Genomic DNA, 20251 nt, shown 5'->3' on the forward strand with positions numbered 1-20251 from the left:
GTTAGCCAGGGGCCCTTATGGGACCAAGGCAATCAGATAGTCTTGAGTTATCCAAGGGAGGGGTCAGGCTCTTTGAAGAGCATGCCACCTAAACCACAGGAGTAGCAACACACAATAGAGCTGGACCTGTAAGGAGCTGTCCGTGGTGCTGAGCTGCTTCCCTTTCCTTTTGACAGTGGGGAATACACAAAATGAATGGCTGTCAAGTTTATGCATAGAAGGAAAAATGCATCAAGAAAAATGAGGTCTAGATATGTGCATAGTTAGTGTTGGGGGCAAGGTGGGGAAGTCGGTATTAGTGGACCTAGTCATGACCCTGAGATTCATGGCCAGGACTTAATTGTTTAACGTATCAAGGCATGGGGAAAAAGTCTTGATTCCAGAGCAATGTGGGTTTCCTGTGACTGAGGCATGAAAAAAACCAGGAATGGATCTGAGAGAGTGAAACGTGGCTATAAATAAATTTCATTAAAACTATATTAAGTCCCTACTATAGTACAGGCAATGTGATAGGCATTAGGGAAAGAGCAATGAACAAGACAATGGTGTAATTAGGAGCTAAGCTTGAATTCTAAAATTTGTCTAGAAACACAGGACATTTTCTAACTGATGGAAGGGTCAAAATCGTGGCAATCAACAGTTTTTAGTTGCCTGCCACCCTGGGGTAGAGGGGTCAACATGCTGCCAGGGGGATGGTGGAAAGCTGAGGTCTGTTATCCCCATCACCCTGACCTTGAGCAGGAGCTACCTTTGTTGTCATGCCACACCCTCAGCTTGCAGAGGTGGCCCAGGCTCAGCATGTCAGAGAAGTTGAATGTGTCTGTGTTGTTCCGCTCAAACTTGTCCCAGTTGGCTGACTGCTTCAGGGCCAGGGTCCCGCTGTCCCCGTTCTCTCCGAAGATGATGATGTACACATTGGCATCCGTGCCTGCTCCTAGGGGGTGCACAGAATAAGGGCTTTGGGTGCTAGCTTCTCCAACACACAGCCCACTTGCTCTGGTTTCCATCCTGGCTTCCTTGGAGGAACCAGTGGTGCAGATGGGAAGTTTAGCTTTGATGAGGCCAGTGGGGAGTTTGGAAAGGGCTGATTAGTTTACTGGGACTCCTGGGTCTCCCAATTCTATCCTTCATCTTATCTCTGTGCCTTATAGATGCTATTGGGCTAACTGGAGTCCTGGTTAGCAAGTGTGAGTAGTTTAGTGCAAAAACTCATTTATTTTTGGGGAAATACACCCATACTTAAAAGGTGTGCCATGAAGACTGGATTTGCAGTTTAGAAATTCAGGCTCTTTCCGGCACAACCTGGGTTCAGGAGGAAATAGGAAAGTTCTTTGTTCCCCAGATCTAACCCTGGTTGACAGTCTATACTAGAGCTTTGTATCATTTGCTTGAGCCGAACAGAGGTACTGAACCTAGTTAAAAAGAAAATGTTTCTGGAAAAGGTAGCTCGATGAAGCTGTTCTGACACACACACACACCCTACAGTTATCAAGGGACTTACCAACTATTTTCTGAGAACACATTATGAGGGGATTTGGGGATGGAAAACATGTGGACACTTGGAACTTTTAGCAAAAATCATGAAGCCTCCACTGTTAGGAGAAATGAAGAAGAGAGGTGCCAACAAATTTACCCACTATACAGACCCATCGCTCACGCCTGAGATCCTACCATGAAAGCCTAATTTCTTTGGCTAAATGCTTCTCTGTTGAAAATGTAAGCTATTAGGACCAACAAGTTAATCCCTCACTAGTCATTTATAATCAGCGCAAATGAGTTTGTCACATTCCTCACAACAGCTCCTGGAGAACAGATGTGATATGGAGAAGGACAGGCGGGACACAATGCCTCCATGATGAGGTGTGTTCCCTCTCAACCTCAGGCCTTTGCACACACTAGCATTTTTGCTTGGAAAGCCCTTCAGCAGGTGTTCCATCTGCCTCAGTGGCTTCTGTTTGTCTTTCTGCACGAGACTTTGGTATCACCTCTGGGAAGCCCTCCATGACCCTTGCCCCTGATCCCCAGCTAGGTAAAGCACCCTCTTCTGGGCTCCCCAGCTCCTGTGCAGACCTCTGTCAGAGCTTCACTGTCATTGTTCTACTAGAATGTCAGACTCACAAGCACCCAGGGTCATTTCTCCATCCTAAGACTCTAGGCCAAAGTTGGCACACAGAAGATGGTTGCCAAACACATGTGGGAAGGAACCCAAGGGCATCTGAGATGCACAGCACGAAGGTGAGGGGCATGAGGCAGCAGCAGGAAGACGGAGGGCCTCTGAGTCATGCTCCCACACAGTTTTCAAAAGTGCTGACCATAGTGCCCGGTCAGGTTTTCCCAGACCTCCTTGAGGGAGGAGGGGCAGAGCCAATTCAGGCATTGGGAGGAAATATTTTGTCTGGACAGAAAGTGACACATGGTGGAAAGGACTTGCATTGACTAACATTTGAAATGTCAGCCAAAGAAAAGTGAGAGCCTGACCAGGGCCCAGGACCTGAGCCAGAATTTGAGGAAGGGCAAGGGAAGTGGGATGTGGGACTGGGAGATGGGAGGGATGCCCTGACTCACCCAGGATGTCACTGGTCTTGACTGAGACAGTGTAGGACGTCCACTCCATCATCTCCTCCCCATCAATGACAGCACACATTTCACACACAAGGGTCTTCTTGCCCTTCCGCTGGGACAGCCAGTCTCCATAGTAGAACATGGTCAGGTCTCCAGTATTCATGTTCTTCAGGAGGATCTGGGTAAGAGGAGCCAGTGTGGGCACACCCTCCCTCACCTCCACCAGCTGTCCACCTGCGAATGCAGCCCCCTTGGCTGAATGCCAAGGACCCACGATTCCAGACCCAAGATGAATTCTTCTGACTAAGACTCTCCGGGACAAAGACCCTGCCCGGTATGCCTTGCATAGGGTCTGAAGCCCCTTAGTTTGGGGATTTGGAAATGGAAAATTCACCCAAACATGTTTCTGAGAGGTACCTGTCACTGTGCACAAAAAAAGTTTGTTGAATGAATGACAGAAAAACAGGCCAACCAAACCACTATCAGCCACAAATACCTGAAGTTAGCCAAGTTGTCCTTGGTGTGGGCACCCATATTGTTGGCTCAAGAAAAATCTGCTACTGGCTGAACAGGGGAGTGGGAGCCTGAGGGGACTCAGGACAGATAGCCTTTGGTGGCTGGGCGATTTGAGGACTGAATCAGGGAAAACAGAGTCCAAGATGGAAAAAGAGGCAGCCACCTAATGTGGGATCACAGGGCACCAAAAGCTCCTGCCATCCTGCCGGAAGTGCCCAACATTAGAGCCTCTGCTACCCTGGTTCTTGCTGTTCCTCTCTCAGTCCTCCCAATTTACCTCCTCCAAGAAGTACATGCGAAGTCTCTGTGCACATACTGACAGCGCATTCTGGACACAAATAACTAAAACTACATTCTCTGGTTAATTCACGCCAAAGGGCACACTGGATTACACAGGTCTGATTCATGTTATAACCCTCTTAAGTGACATTTGCCCTTTAACCAGGTCCACCGACAACCCAAAAGAGCAGGAGGAAGGGCTAGGCTATGGGTGGAAGGAAGACATTTTACCCTCTCCAGGAACCACTCGGGCCGGCAGCCCAGGCCATCAATTCGGATCCGCATCTTGGTGAATGGAGCAATGTCCAGAATCTCCATGATGAAGGTGTCATTCTGCTCCCGCTCAAATCTGGGGGAAGAGAGTAAGGGCATGAAGTGAGGATGCTGGCTACAGTGAGGAGGCAAGGGGAGGCTCCCAGTGACTCCCCAAGAGTCTGTCTCTTGCACCCCAGATGTGTTCCTGAAAGAATGGGTGAAGTGTGTTTGGCTGATAGCAATGACCCTGAATCAGGCTATGGGTCCTAATCTCAGTCTGCTAGCCTCCTAGAGCAGTCCAAGCTTCTCTCTGGGACTTGATTTCCTCATCCTTAGTCTGGGGGCAATGATACTGGCCCTGCAATCTCATAAAACTGTCAGGAGAATCAAATGAATGTGATATCAACTTAAAATGTAAAAGGAATTCCATACCTGCAAAGCTTCAGATGAGATTCTAGGAGTGACAGGGCTGCCATGAATGGTGGGGCAGGTTGTACCCTGCTCAACTCTAGATGGTACCATTTACATTTTTCTATACACAATCTGCAAAACTAAATGTAGTGGCCTGAGATTAGGTAATGCTACCAATAACTAGTAAATGGCAGGCAAATCGAAGGTAACATTGCTTTTGTTGCTATTACTATTTTTCTGCTGAATGACCTCATCATCTCAGAGGTGCTCTATCTTGATGTCTTACTGCTCTTCCTACAGGGCTACATGTATAATGCAACCTTTAGTGCTGATTGCTTGACTGCTGACTGATTCCACATGCTGCTGCTGATAAGCCCTTGGGGGTAACGCAAGCGGCACTGAAGATAGGGCGCTGCATGGTAATTGTGCTTCCTTGTATACAAGACACACGTTTAAAACCAGAGGCCACAGCCAGCGGGCGTTGGGACTGAAAACGCTGCAAACCAAGAACTACTCCTGGTCTTAGAGGCAGTGGTGGAACAGAGACCTAATCTTTTTTAATAACTGCACTCATGTGTATTTTATGATGATTAGAAGTGAAAACATTCTCCCAGAAGTCTGCCCTAAATCCCCCCTGTTCTAATTTAAGCCCTGCCTGTCCTGGCCCTGTGGAAACTAGAAGGAGGTGTTTACAAGTTCCCTCGTCGAGCTCATATCACATACTGAGATTCTCTCAAATGATCTTTCAACTAGTTGATTCCTCACCAGGTGTATAATTTTGCAGATCTAGGGAATGTTAGAATTCTTTGCTTTGTGTTTCTCTTTAATTTTCACCCTTTGAATTTAGCCAAGTATTCCCATTTTATGGAGACTTTGTGGTGGGGCAGGTATAAAAGGGAGAAAGAAATAAGCTTTTCTTCCAGAAGACTAAAGAGTGGATGACTCTGTCCCCTCACCCTTTATTACAGGCTAGACCCCCAATTACACCTGGATGGACCTCCTTTTCTCAGGGTAAAAGGCCCACAACCAAAGCGAAAACCCCTCGTGGGGGCGCCTGGGTGGCTCAGTTGGTTAAGTGACTGCCTTTGGCTCAGGTCATGATCCTGGAGTCCCGGGATCGAGTCCCGCATCGGGCTTCCTGCTCAGCGGGGAGTCTGCTTCTTCCTCTGACCCTCTTCCCTCTCGTGCTTTCTATCTCATTCTCTCTCTCTCAAATAAATAAATAAAATCTTTAAAAAAAAAAAGAAAACCCCTCGTGGCCCTTCATCCCTCTACGACTCACTACTCACATCTTTCCTGCTGCCCCAGACCCCCTTAAGACACCTCAGCTGACACACAGGAAGGCTCCTGCATTGAGGGGCCACCTCAGATCAGAGGCGGTCAGCGGTCTGTGACTGCTGCATCATAAAATACACATGAGTGCAACTTTTGGCTACCCCTCAATCCATTCCTGTTCTGGTTTCCTTCTGTTCCCTGCCCCCCACCAAAGGCTGTCCTTGGGAAAGGACCTAGCACCCACTCGCTCACTGGTCTCTGTGACTTAGAACAGCCGGAGAGCTAACCAGGGCCAAAGCTTTTGTGTGGAAAAGCAGCTATTCAATGGAAGAATTTTATTCATTGCTAAGAAGCTAGGGAAAGTTTGCGGGTAGGGAGCCTGAGAAGGGGCTGGCTGGAAGACAGGGAAGAAGGGTGTGGGGTCCAAAGCTGGCCTCACTGGGGCTGCTGCTCAGGCAGTCTGCCTTTGTGCCTGTAGAGGCGTGGTTGGGGCTCTCGGGAATCGCCGGGGTCAAAGCCTCTGCTGCAGCTTTAGGCTAGACCTAGTTGTTTCCAGGCAGGACTCTCTACACCGAGGGCCATCTAGTTCATGGCCTGTTGTCTCCAGTGACGGGCCCCCCGTCAGCCTGGTGCAGCTCTTTCCCTCTTTGGGCAGCTGTGGCCAACTCCTAATAAGTTTGGTTTACACTGAGCTGGGCCTTGCCTCACGGGCCCCAGCTCTGCCCACCAGAGCTAATGTTTTCATTGTCAACAGTTCGGCCACACTCGGTGCCTCTACTCCCCTCCCCAGCCCCATGCAGCAGGCCATCTGACCTCTCTTCTCTGGGCCTCCATCAATGGCATAGTAGGCGGCAGTGAAAATGAGCAAATTGCAGCCACACTCAGTGGCTCAGAGAAATCTGAAAATCCTAATATCGAGGAAAGAAATAAAATATAAAAGAATACCTGCAACCTGGTTCACTTACAAAACCCTGAAATCCAGACTAAATGGAAACTGGTTGTTTAGGGAGGCCCGCACAGGGTAGGGATAAAACGATAAAGGAAAGCAGAAAGGGATCTACCTTAAAAGCCAAGACAATGCTCACTTCTAGGGGTGGGGAGGTACAGTGAACTGGCAATGTCCGATTCTTGGCCTGGGGGGTGGCTGCATAGGTTTTGCTCTGTACTTGTTTACAATTTATGTACATATATATGTTATGCATGTTACATTTGTCATATATATATATATATATATATATATATATATATATGAACAGATGGCTGGATACAAATAAATATAACTATATTCTCTGATTAGTTGGTGCCAAAGAGGCATGAGGTTATGGGATTATATAGATCATGGAAGGACATCTATCCCCACCCATATATATTTCCTAATAAACATTAAAAAAATTAAATGTCCCTGGAACTGTTGACTATTCCTTATATGACAGGGTTTTCAGAGCCATGCTCTGTGGGTCACAGCCCCTGTGGTAGGCTGATAAATACCCCCCCTGAAGGTGGCCCTTAATGCAGTCACAAGTGTCTTTATAAGAAGGAGGCAAAGAGAGATTTGACACATACACAAGGGAGAAGGTGATGTGAAGATGGAGCAGGGAGAGACTGCAAGATGCTGGCCTTGAAGACTGGAGAGACGCGACCACAAGCCAAGGAAGTCGGGCAGCCCCCAGAAGCTGGGAGAGGCAAGGAATGGATTCTCCCCCAGAGCCTTTGAAGGGGGTGCGGCTGGGCTTGATTTCTGCCGAGTGATACTGACTTCAGATTTCTGGCCTCAGGAAACGGGAGAGAATACATTCCTGTGGTTTGAAGTCACTAGATTTGCCGTAAATTTTTATCACAACCCCAAGAGGCATGGATGGAGCATTTCAGGACGTGAAGGGGGCAGATGAGGGCAGACTGCCCTGGAACCAGCACAGGGGGAGCTCCAAGGATGGGTGAGTAGCAGGACGACCACCTCCGTGGTGGCGTCAGTGTCCACGGATGCTGACGTGCCTGGGAGGTAAAAGGCAGAGCCAATAGCCTCTGGCTCCTCAGATCCCTCCTCAGGGACCATTAAGATAAGTGAACATGGTGCATGCCCCCATGAGATATAAGAAGGCGACAGGGAGCTCAATCCACCTGCCTGCATCCATATTGCATGAGCATCCTTGCCGTGGTTTGAATGTAGACCACAGTCAAATAAATCTCAAACAGATTCTAAATATCTGTCATCCTCAATGCCAAGATTAGGCCCCGTGCATGTTCAAATCCACCAGTGCCCTCGTAAAGCATGGCCTCCAGGTTGAAGATGATGTGTCAGGACAGCTGACCCAGCAGTGGGGGCTGGGATTTTTCCAACTGCCTGACCTGGGGGTCCTCAAATGCAGCCTGCCTTCTTCTTGTGTCCCCTGAGACTTGCCTCCAAGCCTGACTGAGGGAAGGACTCAGCCTCCCCACCCACTCCTATGCCCTTGAAGTCCCCAAAGATGGGCCCCTTCCATTCTCAGAGCTTTAATGCTAACCAGGTAGTGTGAGGTCTAAGTGATAAAGAGACAAAACTCACGAGCTTATCAAAGGCCTGGCCACAGTTACTGGCCTAAGAGTTCCCACCTGCCTCCTAAAATGGCAACTGGAACCCCACTGGGCTCTTCCCTCTGCTGGCATTCCCTTGGGCTCAGCTCCTCATCTTTGCACTGAAGGCTTATGAAAGCCATGGGGAAATTCTGTTGGGCAGACCCACAGAACTCTGAATTCCCTTTGCTTCCAGACCAAGGAAACTTCCTTGTCTCTACTGGGCCTGGGAATGATTCCTTACAGGCACTTACTTCCCTAAAAAAGCCACATACCCTTGTCAGCTTCCCCTAATGTAAACATCTTACATCACCATGGTCCAGGGAACGAAAGCAGGAGATTCACAAGGATACAATGCTATCATCTAATACACAGACCTTACAGTAAACATTTTTAAGTGATGGAGGGAAGGAAGGAGAGATGGAAGGAAGGAGGGGTGGAAGGATACAGGGAAGGCAGGAAGGAAGGCGCGTGCTCTGGGCTGAGGTGATCAAGGAAGGCTTCCTGGAGGAGGTAGATTGGAGCTGGCCCCTGGAAGAGAAAGGTCCTGAGACAGAAGGGACTGGATGAAGGGCATTCCAGGAGGGAGGAATCATATGGATAAAGCTGTGGAGGCTAGAAGGCCCTAAGGAATGAGGGGAGAGAGTGAGGGAAGCAGTCTGATTGAGGCAGGGTGGGATTAGAGGCTGGGGGACTGGATGTGCAGAGGGGTGAGGGGCGGAGGCCATCTCTGGATACCTGGCCTTCTTTTTGTCCAGCTTCACTTCCTCTGTGCTGCCATTGATGCCGTAGAGGGTCATGAAGATGTTGGAGTCAGTACCACCGCCGACCACGTCACCCGTCCACACTGTCATCTCATAGAGCACCTGCCGGGAGAGGGATGCGGGCCCTGAGCCTTGGCCTGCCTCACTCTCCCCAGGGCAAGACGCCCTCCAAGCCCTGTGGCTCTGAAAAGAGCCCTTCCCCTAATCAACTGCTAATGCCTGGAGAACACGAGTCGGGCCTTGTCCCTCTGTGTCCTTGGCCGTGTCCAGTCCGGTGCTAGAGAGGAGTTCAGTCTCTGAGAGAGAACACATGTGCACCAGAAGCAAGACTGAAAGCCCCGAATTCCCCAGTTTCTTTGTCAACCAAACCCCAGCCTGAGCTCATGTAATTGAGCAGCATGTGGTGGCAGGACGGTGGCTTTTGGAGTCATCCAGCACGCCACTTGTTCCCCGGGCCTGCCACCAGCCAGCTGTCGAACTTGGACAGGCCCCCCCACCCTGGCCAGGCTCTGCTTCCTTCCCCCGAGAAACAGGGATAGACGTCTGGTGCAGTGAGGGCTGCAGACCGTTCAGCAGTGCAGTGAGAGCCCATGCCAGGCCTGCCACGTGCTGTGGGTCAGCAAGCACAGCCCCAGGTCCATCCCCACGTCAGGCACAGCCGGCATACGCTGTGAGCACCCGTGAGCAGTGACGTTTGGAGGACACACATTGATTCCATGATTTGCTCTTCAGGTTGGGATTTTGCCCTTTTGCCTGAGGTTTGTTCCAAATAGGAAGTGTTTATCTGTCTCCACTGGAGGGGGGAGGGGGCAGCCTGCTCTTCCCTGCACGGTGCCCTCACTGGTTCTTTCTCCAGAGGCAGCCTGTGTGGCAAGAGAGGCCACCTTTACCTGTGCTCTGGAGAGTCCTCTGGCTTCTTACTCCATTCCCTCTTGCCAGGTGCCCAACGACTAGCATAGGTCTCGATGGCTCAGGAGAGGTTTGCACACTTGGCCACGGAAATGCCAGGCTGACCATCTCCTCTGAACCCAGCTGGCCCTTCCCTTCTCCTGAGACTGCAGCACTGCATTCTCACCCAGTCCCCCCTAGCCAGAAGCCCTCGAACTCAGAACCCAAGTTATTTGTCACAGTGATCATGTTCCCGACATTGTGCCTGTTGGGTACTGGGTGCTTTTCAAGCAGCATCTCGGATCTTCGCCATGATACCATGAGGTTAGGAGTGGTCTTTGCAGGCCTGGCCCAGAGGACAAGTTCAGTACTTGTTTGCCAAGGTAATGATTGAAGAGCCTCTTGCTTTATCAGGAAGATCCTCTCAGACCTTAACACGGTATCATGGTGGCAGGAGGAGCTACTGGGAATGAAGGCAGGAGCCTGATGCTTTTTTGCTCTTACTCAGACAGGTATGAAAAATAGAAAGATCAAAATGAGTGCTTTGGTGACCCCATGGAGACTGGCCCCTTAAGGCTAGTCCCTCCAGACTGTTGTGCTCTCTGGGCCCATCTTTCTCTCCTTTACACAGACACATCTCTTTTTAGGTAATAGGTTGTTTCCAGAAAGAGACACAGAAATGGAGCTTTTGTAATTCTGGTCTGATATCTCCTGGGGAGATGGCCAGTCCAAAGAAGCCTGTGGTTCTTTGCAAAGTGATAAACCTGTGTTCTTTTGTAACATGAATAATAGGGGCGTGGGTCTGCATTTCCACAGACTAGAGGGCTTGGGGGAGATACAGCTGTACTGAGTGGGGTGTGCATGTGTGTGTGTGGGGGGCGACACGCACACAGACACACTCTCGCCCACATGCATGCTGGGAACTGGGTCAGGACAGAGGTCCCTGGATGAACTGTGTGCTCACCCACACCATCCGTCTGGCCACAGATGGAGATGTCTGGGTAAGTTGTGGGGGGGTGTATCTATGCTATAGAAAGTTCTGCTTTCTGGCTCTCAAGCAGGGGAGGGGTAGGCATCCACACTTCTGCCTGTCAAGGTTCTCAGAGCCCCAAACTCAGCCCTTCCTTCTGTTTCCATATGCAATATAAGCAGGGCACACTCAGGTCCAGGGTGATTTCTTCTTATCTTTGTGAGACACCTTCTGACCTAAATCTCTAGCCCATTGGTTTGGATTCAGGAAGAGAGATGAGGGCTGGAGCATCCTGTTGACTCCACAGTTTTTCGGAGGGAAAGAGAAGCCTGTAGGGTCGCATGAACCAGGGCCATCTGAGCCACCAACTGGCCATGTATCCTCGGGCCCAGCACTCAGGCACCCAGTGCTGACTTGTGAGTTCACACAACTTTGCCCCTGGTCATTTGACCAGTTAGAGATGGAGCCAGGACAGGAGCTCAGAGCTCCTGCCTTAAAGAGGGTCTCGTGCACGCAGCTCTCACTGTACTGCAAGATCCTGAGGCACATGGTAGCCCAAATGCTATCTTTCCCCACCACTGTCCTTGGGTGTTGAGGGAGCCTTTAGAGAAAAAACAAAACAAAACAATCTATGCAGAGCTTGCAAAACGCTTCACAGACTGTTCATGATTTCATTTGTTCTCATCAAGATCTTACCTGGAACAGGATGGAAAGCGTTACTTCCATGGACTGTATGAGAAGACCGAGGCGATGTGGCCAAGGTCACACAGCAGCAGACCCAAAGAGACTTGAGTCTCTTGGCTCTTAGCAAAGGGTGTCTGGCTGGTATACCAGGCTGCAGCCCCTGCCAGTGGCCCAGCGACGAGTCGCCTGCTTCCCTCACTTCTGTCTCCCCTTCTGCTCTCCCACCCCACCCTGCATGGCCCTTGCCATGCCATATGCACACCCAGGCCCCTCTCTATACCTTCTTCCCAATATTCACCACCATGGCGTCCAGGAGGTCGAAGACGCGGGAGGTGACACCGTCGCCTCGGTCCTTGGCAAGCCAGCAGTTGCAGCGCAACGTGTACTTGGTACCCTGGGTAGGCACAGCCAGACACAGCTCCTCCACCAGCCAGCAGCTCTCGGGGGAGGCCCCATCGTGGCCCAGCTGGGAGGGGACACACCAGGGCCGTGAGGGTCTGGGTAAAACTGGGAAAGAAGCCCTCGCCACTCAGCCTCCCCTTCCCTGTTCTGCACCCTCCTTCCTCGGTGCTTCCTCCTAATGTGCTCTGTGCACCATGACCCAGGCCCCCCCTATGGAGGTGAGGAGGTTTTGCAGATGAAATAGAGGTCTCTAATCAGATGATTTTGAGTTAATCAAAAGATTATTCTGGGTGGGCCTCACCTAATCAGGCAAGCCCTTTAAGAGAGGGTCCAGATGTTAGAGATGGGAGAAGTCAGAGAGATTTGAAGCAGAAGAGATCATGTCTTATTGGCCTTGACAAAACAAACTGCCATGTTTTGGAGAAGGTCATGTGACAGGGGAGGCCTGCAGCCTCTGGGAATTGGCGGCCTCAGTCTTACAACTGCAAGGAAATGGATTCTGCCAGAGACCCGTGAACTTGGAAGAGGACCCCCAGCCTCAGAGGAGACCACAGCCCTAGCAGCTACTTGATTTCAGCCCAGTGAGACCTTGGGAAGAGGACCCAGCTAATTCACATCTGGGCTCCTGACCCGGGAAACTGGGAAATAATATATCTATGTGATCTTATGCTAAGTTTGTGGTAATTTGTTACATAGCAACAGAAAACTAACACACCAGGCATCCCCATTAGGTGGGTGGAAAACTGAGACCCGGCAGGGCAGTGGCTCATTCAAGGTCACCTAGTTGATGGCAGAGGCCAGGGCACCTCCCCCCATGACCTGGTCTGAGGTGGGGCTCCAGGTCAGTTACTCTGCCTGCCCTCTACACCTCCACCTACTATGTCCTGGTTGGCTCCTTCCTTCCCTGGGGGTGGGCGCCATCCCAGGACCCGGGGACCAGCACCTCTATTTTCTTGATGATGCCCACATCCAAGCCTGCAACATAGAATTCCTCCACGGAGCCACAGCTGAAGCCCTTCTTCCCCCGGGGGAAGTCCAGCCAGATGCGGTTACTGCGCTCGTCACCCTCCCCAATGAGTAAGATGAAGGCCCGGCTGTCGGTGGCTGCATCCTTGTGCTTTCCGGTGGTGACCGACACATGGTAGGGAATCACTGCAAGAGATTATGGGGCCAGGTGGACACGGGTGGGCTCACAGACTTGGAAATGACTTTTGGAGAGCACAGATCTCAGCTCCCTGCCTCTGAGACAAAGTGAAACAGAACTTTCCAGACCGGTGAATGATCTATGGGGAGCATCTACTCTCCAGGGAATGAGAGATTGTTATCTCCCAAGTGAAGATCATCCTAAAAGAGCATCCTTGCCACTTCTAAAAGCCCTGCTGACCAGTGATCTCAGTTGTACCTAGCACTCCCATGTGAAGTAGAGCAAGACCAACAGCCTTTCTGTAGTCAGCAAAAATAAGGTTGGAAAAAACAAGGTCTCACGGAAAGTAGGAATTTGGGGAAGAAAAATAGAATAGTATTGTATGTATAACATGGTAAATGAAAGCTCTAGAAGGCATCCATTTCCAAAACAGACCAGAATAATCAGTATAAAACCTTGCTCAGGTAGTGCAGCGCAGAGTTCTAGTTGCCCAGCAAGTGCCCATTCTTCTTGCAGCTAGGGGTGCTTCATAAAATGTAAGCAGACATTGTTGGGTGGGTTTCCGGGGAAATTTCTGACTCATCTGGGAAGAGCACCCTTTTGCCCCTTACCCTTCCATTCGTTCTGCTTGGAATGTGGATGCAATGGCTGGAGCTCCAGCAGCCATGTAGGAACCATGGACAACCTTTAGGATGGAAGTCCCTGACTTCACTGGAACCTGCTGTATCAGTCCCTGTTGCCTACCTTTGAACTTTTATGTGAGAGAAAAGAAAAATCCTCATTTGTTTAAGCCACTATCTTGTCTCGGTCACTTACAGTTACTGATACAAGTTGGAAACCCTTTTCTGGGATCATCTTCCTCAATATCTTGGGAGACAATGTTCTGGTATAGGCTATAGGTAATATGGTTATAGGTTGTACAATTTGTATCTCTTTGAAAGTTTCCAAACTAGCCCTTCCTGGCTGGAATTACCAGCATTGTAATTCTGCACCTGCCCACAGCCTTATTTCATCTTTACAGGAAGCTTCCTTGGCCTTTCACAGTTGATCATAGTGCTTAATTCAGGAGGAGCACTTTCTTGTGGGTCCTGTCATTTATTCACAGAGTGAAAAGGTAGAATATAAAATGATTGGCTCTCTCTGCCCAGCCCCAGGGACACCCCCCCCCCCCTCGCCCCGCCAACGTGGACTCCTGGAGGGGAATAGAGTGGTTGTCACGCTCTATACTTAAGACAGCTGAACAGATAGGCAGTGACCTTAAATGTCAGATAAACAAACACAGAACTGCTTTATCTCAAAAATCTGGTTGGAAAAACGAGCTTGTCAGGGCATTACAATATCGTTTTATGGAGGAGGGAAGAATTGAGGCCAAAAGAGTGACTTGTTGAGGCTACATATATTCTTGTCAGAAGCAGAAATGGAACTTAAATCCCATAAAGCCATCTTAGGACTTTTTCCCCTTCCTCACCACATCACACTGTGCCTCAGGTCTGCATGGCTGAAGTCTTCCATGTGGTGCTCTACTGACATGCAAGGGGGTCCTCACTGTTGCTGTTGATTTCTGTCTGATGAGAACTGTCCCAGGCGCTCGGGGCTGAACCTATACCCTGCGAGTCCGGGCGAGGGCAGAGTATACCACGATGCCCTCCTGGTGGTGGGTCAGTGGATTAAGGGCATCATGCCCCTAACTTCTCTTAGCCTTTGTTCCCCCTTCTGCAACAGGGCTGACGGCTGCCCTTGCAGGTTGTTGTGGGGATGGAAACAGGCGGTCTGAGTGAATTATAAAGCATTAGGTAGAAGTCAGATGATGGTGGGGCAAACGCACGGCCTGTCCAAGAATCGCTTAAACACATGTCCAGGCGCCTGCCCCTCTTTCTCTGAGTTCCCTGCCTGGCTTACCTGGGCCCTCCTGCACGTAGCCCACCATGGGCCCCGTCACCGTGGCGATGTCCACGTCGGCCATCTTGGAGCTCAGGGCGATCTCCCAGAAGTCAGCGGGGCTACTGCAGTTGCTGCTTCGGTCCCCAGTGTACTCCTGCCCAGAAGAGCCCAGCCCTGCCCACTACAGCTCTGGCACCTTCTGCCAGAGTACGAGGCACGAGGATGGGGGCGAGCCGTGGCTGAGCCAAATCCCCCCACCCCGCACCGCCACTGCCTTTCCTGCACCTTCTCGTAGAAGAGCCTCTCGAGCCGCCCGTCTTCCTTCTTCAGGGACAGCCAGCGCCCGCACAGGAACAGGAACTCGTCCTCGTTGGTGTCATTCCAGATCTCCACCTTTTCCACATACCAGTCTGCACACCACTTGGTGTTGTCGTGGCGGAGCTTGATCTTGTAGATGACACCCAGGTCAGCAGCCTCGATGATGAATGTGTCCGCCTGGGGAGTCCAGATGTTGGGGACTGGGTGGGGTGCGCCCCACCTCCACCCACGGCAACCCTGACTGTCCGGTACCTTCTACCCCACTCAGCCTTTGGGCTGAACAGACTTTCCTAGCTGGGAGCCCTCCAGGCACGAGTCCCTAACCCGAAGTGCTGGGTATTCCGCGGCCTCCCTTTCACAATGGCCCCATTTTGCAGGCCCGTTCCTCCTGGGGTACACCTTGTGGATGTCCGGAAGATGGAATGTGAGTGGGTATGAGGCAGACAAGGGTGCTCAGCCTGGTCCTGGTACCTGGATGTCCTTGGTTATGTTGAGTGTCAGCATGAATTCAGGTGGGAGGCTGGAGGGAGGAATGGGAGGGGGCTTGAAACACCCAGGGGGAAGCTGGGAGGCCTTCAGAGGAGCCACTGGGCCAGGCCAGGGAGAGGAGACAGCAGGGAGAGGCTCTGATGGAGGCCAAGCCGAGGAGAGCTCAGGGACACCATCTGGAATGCAGGTGCAGGCAGGTTTTCTATGGGGTGTGATGTAAGGCCCTCTAGGTCCCTGATTATCCCTTCAGTAAAGGGTTGTGACCCTCCCAGGTGCTTGGATTCTTTTGGGATTGCTCAGTGAGATGTAGCGTTCTAGGCCTTGGGTGAGGTGCGGTTAAAACACGGGCTGAATGTGGCCGGCAGGAGCCTAGGGCAGGAGAGTAGAGGCTGGTGGTCCTGAGTTACAGCACTTTTCTTCCAGATGATGGAAGATGTGCTGAGTCACTACAGAGTGCTAGGAACTCAGACATAAATACAATGAGGAAGCCTCTGCCCCTCCTGGGGACCTCCCAGCCCAGGGCAGGGGGAGGAGGAGGTGGGTAACTACGGTCCATGTGCAGAAGTAGCCGCCTGTCCGTGGACTAGAGGCAGGGCTGGGAAGATTCTTCAGGTAGTGGCATGAAGCTAAGGATGGGGTGGCTGGGCCTTTTGGCCCCCCGGGCAGGTCAGTCTGCGGGTGGAGGAGACTGCAGGTGAGCCATGCACAGCTGACTCGGCAGGCCACAGTGCTCTGACAAGTGGCTAAGTTCACTAGGGCAGAAACAGGCACAGCCTATGACCGAGCAATCCCACTTCTTTGCTTTTGTCCTGAGGGGACGCCTTTTTATGTGCACAAGGATTTTCACTGCAGGATAATTTTTACAGTGGAACGCTAGGAGCCATCCGCCGTCCAGTGCTTGGGGAATGGCTAAGTAAGCGTGGCGATATTGTGTGTAGAATGTCACGTGTGTGGTGGTTACGAAGGATGAGCCAGTTCCATCTATGCTTGAATATCCTGACATAGAAAGATTTCCAAGGTACTCCACTGTGCATTCTGTGGTGGACACTTCACACAGATTGGCCGGGTGGGCCACAAAAGGTCGTGAATCCTGCAAAGGGCTCAGGCCAGATCTGGGATCATGGAGAGCCCCCGGCGGGCTGCATGACTGTCAGCTTTGGATTCGTGAAATGAGGAGGCTCCAGCGAGGGGCGGGGAGGGGGGATAGAGCAGGGAGCCCAGGTGGTTCAATAAGCCAGGTCAGCTAAGGAAGGGCTCAGGAGCTGACAGGGCTGATCTAGGAGCCGTGTAGAAGGGAGAATCTCCAAGACCTGGCTTTGGGCTGGAAGTGGGTGGGTGGGTGCTCATGGGGGGAGGGTGGCAATGGGCACTTCTGTATTGTGGAGGAAATGGTCAGAGAAATGGAAGCTGCTAGATGTTCAGCAGTGAACTTAAAGTCACATAAACTGTCCGTGAGTAAACCAGAAGTAGCTCTAGCTCCCTTGATAGGAGGGAAGGAAGAGAAAGGGATGGGTAATAGAACAGGGCAAAGGTTTTCCTTACAATGTAACAATAGCTAAGAGAGAAAAAATCTGACTCTGAGCCCAGAAGGGAATGGATTGCATGGCCTTCATTTATAAGTTCATTCACTAATGTGCTCTACAGATATTTGCTGTGCCTACAGCCTGGCTCCGTGGATCTGGCCACAAAGAAACAGGGATCTGTCAGCTGTGTGCTGCACGCTGCTGTCTTACAGTGCATTCTCCACGTATCCGCCCAGGCACCACTGAAGGCAGGGGAAGGTGAGCTCCCCCATCCTCAACAACACTCAGCACTAACGAAGAGCTAAGCAGTTCAGATGTTTTAATTCAGTGAACTTCTTTTACGGTGGAAGAAACTGAGACACGGAGATGTTAAGTAACTTGCCCAAGACCACACAGCTAGTCAGTGTCAGAGCCAGGATGTGAATTCAGGTGGTCTGGCCCTGGCCACAGGTCTGACCCCTGAACGGCACTGCCACATCCCAGCATATGTGAGTGAGCTTGATAATCGTGTTCCCAGTGTAGCGTCGGGGACACCACATGAGTCATTTGACCTCTTAGCATTCCATTTTGTCCAAAATAGTTAGGCCTCCTATTAGCTACCTTACAAGTGCAGCAAACAATTAACATCTCACATACGTGTGTGTGTGTGTGTGTGTGTGTGTGTGAAATTATTTCTCCCCCCCCCCCCCCCCCCCCCGATACAAAGTGTTCTTCCATCTCTTGTCCTGTTTGTCAGCCCAGGGGGCTCAGTAGCCATCACACTGCTATTCCCACTTCAGAAGCAGTAAACCAAGGCTCAAGGTAAATAGTTCCTACCTGGATGATGGAACAAATGAATGGGCGCCCCAGGGCCTGACTCCCCCGGGACCTTGAGGCCAGGCTGGGACTCCTTCCAGATGGCCTGGCTCATGCACCAGCCAGCTGCAGACCTACTTAGATGCCGCTGCTATCCTTGCCCCAGAGCAAATTTCCTTCTCACAAGTAGCAAATGTTTCCGTGCCAAGGATCACGCCTAGCTGAGGGTGGGGCTTAAGGAGACCCCTGCTAAATACCCACTGGTCAATGCAGGAAACCCCCACGTGTGCATGGCCATGGGCAAGACCACAGATCGGGTTACCTTGCTCTGATCACCCTGAAGCTACAGCCTGGCCTGTGGGGAATTCTGGCAAATTTCGGCGAGCAGAGAGAAGGGAAAGAGGCTGAGGCTGAATGAAGGGGGTGAGGCAGAAAGGGCGCTGGAGACTGCTGAGCCACAGTGGGAGAGGGAAGCCGAGCTGCTGGGAAGGAAGTCGGGACAGATGCCTTCCTTTTCCTAAAACCACAGTATGTCAGAGCCCTTTGCCTAATAGAGGCTTTTCTTGGCACCCCAATAGATAGTCCAGGTCCAGGTGCACTCCAACTGGGGCAGTGGGGTACTTGCCTGCTCCTCTGATCCCTCTGTGGCTCCCATGGGCCTCGGTGCTGCCCAGAGCTCTGCACAGCACAGCTTAGCCCATTCACATCAGGCTCCTCATTTTATAGACGAGGAAACCAAATCCAGAGAGGGTCAACCAGATCAGGAGCTGTTGGTAGGAGCAGGCCTCCAGCCCCGGAGATGGGGCAGTTCCCGCCACTCTGGTGACCCGCCCACAGTGAGCTGACTTTTCTGATGATTTCTCCTGACCCCCCAGACAGCCAGCAACCTGGGTCTCAAACAGTCCTCAGACAAGCCCTACTCTCTGCTCTACCTCCCCCCCCAGATCAGGACCCAGGGCCCACGCACAGGCTCAGAGAGAGGACCAGCCACTCTGCAGGAGGAAGTGCCAAGGGTAAATGCCCACACAAGGGAGCACGACCCTGCACAAGGTTCAGGGACAGCCTCTGGCACCAAGAGGAGCTGACCCCAGGACACTGGACCCAGGAGGGGAGGGGAAGGGGTAAACTCTGTGTGCCCTACGTACTGTTCCTTTCTCGAACTTGTTGGTACGGTTCTCTGACTTGCCAAGGTACCGCTCCCCGGTGTCCCCCAGATCTCCATAGATGGTGATGTAGACCTTGGCGTCCGTCCCTGCCCCTGGAACGTTTCCTGTGAAGATCTGCACCGAGTACAGCACAACTGGGCGGGTAGTCAGACCGACGGACGGACAGATGGACAGACAAAGAGAAGAAAAGAATGGCATTGCTTTAGGATGGAGGGAACTGGATTTGTAGGAGGTATTAAGCCCTCCTTGGGGCCCCAAGGAGGAGTTAGCATCTGCCTTTCATTTGTTCACTTGTGCACATTCTGCTACAAATCTGCAAGGATTCACCGGTGGGGGCGGCGGGGGAGGGAACGTCTGCCCACCCGATCTGGACACGGCTGTCCTCTAAGACCCGGAGGATGGAGGCTTCTCCCAGCAGCTCTCGAACCATCCACCCATCAGCTGCCTGCGCTTTGGGGGCGGGGGGGGGGGGGGCGATGCAGGAGATGGCCCAAGATGTATGTGCGCTGTGGTCACTACATCTACCTGCCCTGACATGCGACAATAATATGCCTTCCCATTTGGGGGTTCCCAGGACCCACACCAGTTGCTTCTAAACAGTCTTTGGAAAAAAATCAAGTATTTTTTTGAAAGTATAGCTTCCCCATAGTGTCCATGTCCTTATTTTTATTTATTCTTCAGCTCCCTGCCATGCGGCACCTGCCCCCCGGTGACCACCACCCTCTCCTTCACCCGCTGTGGCCTGTGGCAAGGGCTCTGTGAATGCTGGTGTGACAGTTATTAAAAATTATTAAGGAAAATAAAAACAAACGTGGTCTTGTCTTTGTTTTGCTGCTGTGGGCTCATCAAGGAAGAATAAGGTATCTCCTTTTCCAACCTCCACCCCAGGGGGAAAGGCGAGCTGTGCATTTTTACAAGGCGAAGAATTCTTTGTCTCCTCTCCCTATGCCTTTGTCCCAAGAGCTTTGGCATTTCAGGCCAAGAAGAGGGGACTTCGCTGGATGATCCCGAGAAGAAGGATGGAAATTGTGGCTGTGAGGTGAAGGGTGGGAGTGGCCAGACCGGGAGGAAGTTTCCTGTCCCCAGCCTGCGAGGGGGGCGAGGGCTCGGGAGTCCCCTGGGCTGGCAGGGACCTGTACTCAGAGTCCCTACAGGGAGATGGCTGCGGGGTTATCTGGGAACTTGAAGCAAGGAGGCCTCATGGCCAAAGAGCGAGTCTCAGGAGGAAGCTGAAATGTTTCTGGCCACCTAGAGAAATGAGGCCTGTGTGTCTTGTGGAGAGCCAGCAGCCCCTGTCACCATGTGGCGGGAGGACACCGGTGTCCGTGGTACCCGCCCTGGACTAAGGGCCAGGCCCTTCCTGAGGCTCAGGATTCTCA

At 51.6% G+C, this 20251-nt stretch overlaps 1 protein-coding gene and 1 long non-coding RNA gene across 4 annotated transcripts in view; one reads left to right on the plus strand and one right to left on the minus strand.

The window, feature by feature from the left end:
• LOXHD1 (lipoxygenase homology domains 1) overlaps positions 1 to 20251 on the minus strand; it is a 150034-nt gene that overhangs the window by 19733 nt on the left and 110050 nt on the right. The window contains exons 29-37 of one of the 2 annotated variants that reach the window (XM_035723929.1): positions 18852 to 19006; positions 14867 to 15076; positions 14600 to 14735; positions 12500 to 12708; positions 11435 to 11620; positions 8587 to 8714; positions 3589 to 3706; positions 2566 to 2740; positions 749 to 934 (exon numbers count right to left, since the gene is read on the minus strand). In XM_035723929.1, the coding sequence (XP_035579822.1) occupies positions 749 to 934; positions 2566 to 2740; positions 3589 to 3706; positions 8587 to 8714; positions 11435 to 11620; positions 12500 to 12708; positions 14600 to 14735; positions 14867 to 15076; positions 18852 to 19006 (1503 nt within the window). The remainder of the gene's footprint in view (positions 1 to 748; positions 935 to 2565; positions 2741 to 3588; positions 3707 to 8586; positions 8715 to 11434; positions 11621 to 12499; positions 12709 to 14599; positions 14736 to 14866; positions 15077 to 18851; positions 19007 to 20251) is intronic. The other variant, XM_027576484.2, reaches the window with a different exon arrangement.
• On the plus strand, positions 14663 to 19634 carry LOC113912775. 2 transcript variants are annotated; one of them, XR_003516955.2, is made up of 3 exons: positions 14663 to 15046; positions 17033 to 17169; positions 18897 to 19634. It is a non-coding gene; the product is annotated as an uncharacterized LOC113912775 (long non-coding RNA). The 2 variants fall into 2 exon arrangements; XR_003516956.2 differs by having other exon boundaries at positions 18921 to 19634.

The sequence above is a fragment of the Zalophus californianus genome, chromosome 14 (genome assembly GCF_009762305.2).
Source record: "Zalophus californianus isolate mZalCal1 chromosome 14, mZalCal1.pri.v2, whole genome shotgun sequence".
In the NCBI taxonomy this organism is placed as follows: domain Eukaryota; kingdom Metazoa; phylum Chordata; class Mammalia; order Carnivora; family Otariidae; genus Zalophus; species Zalophus californianus.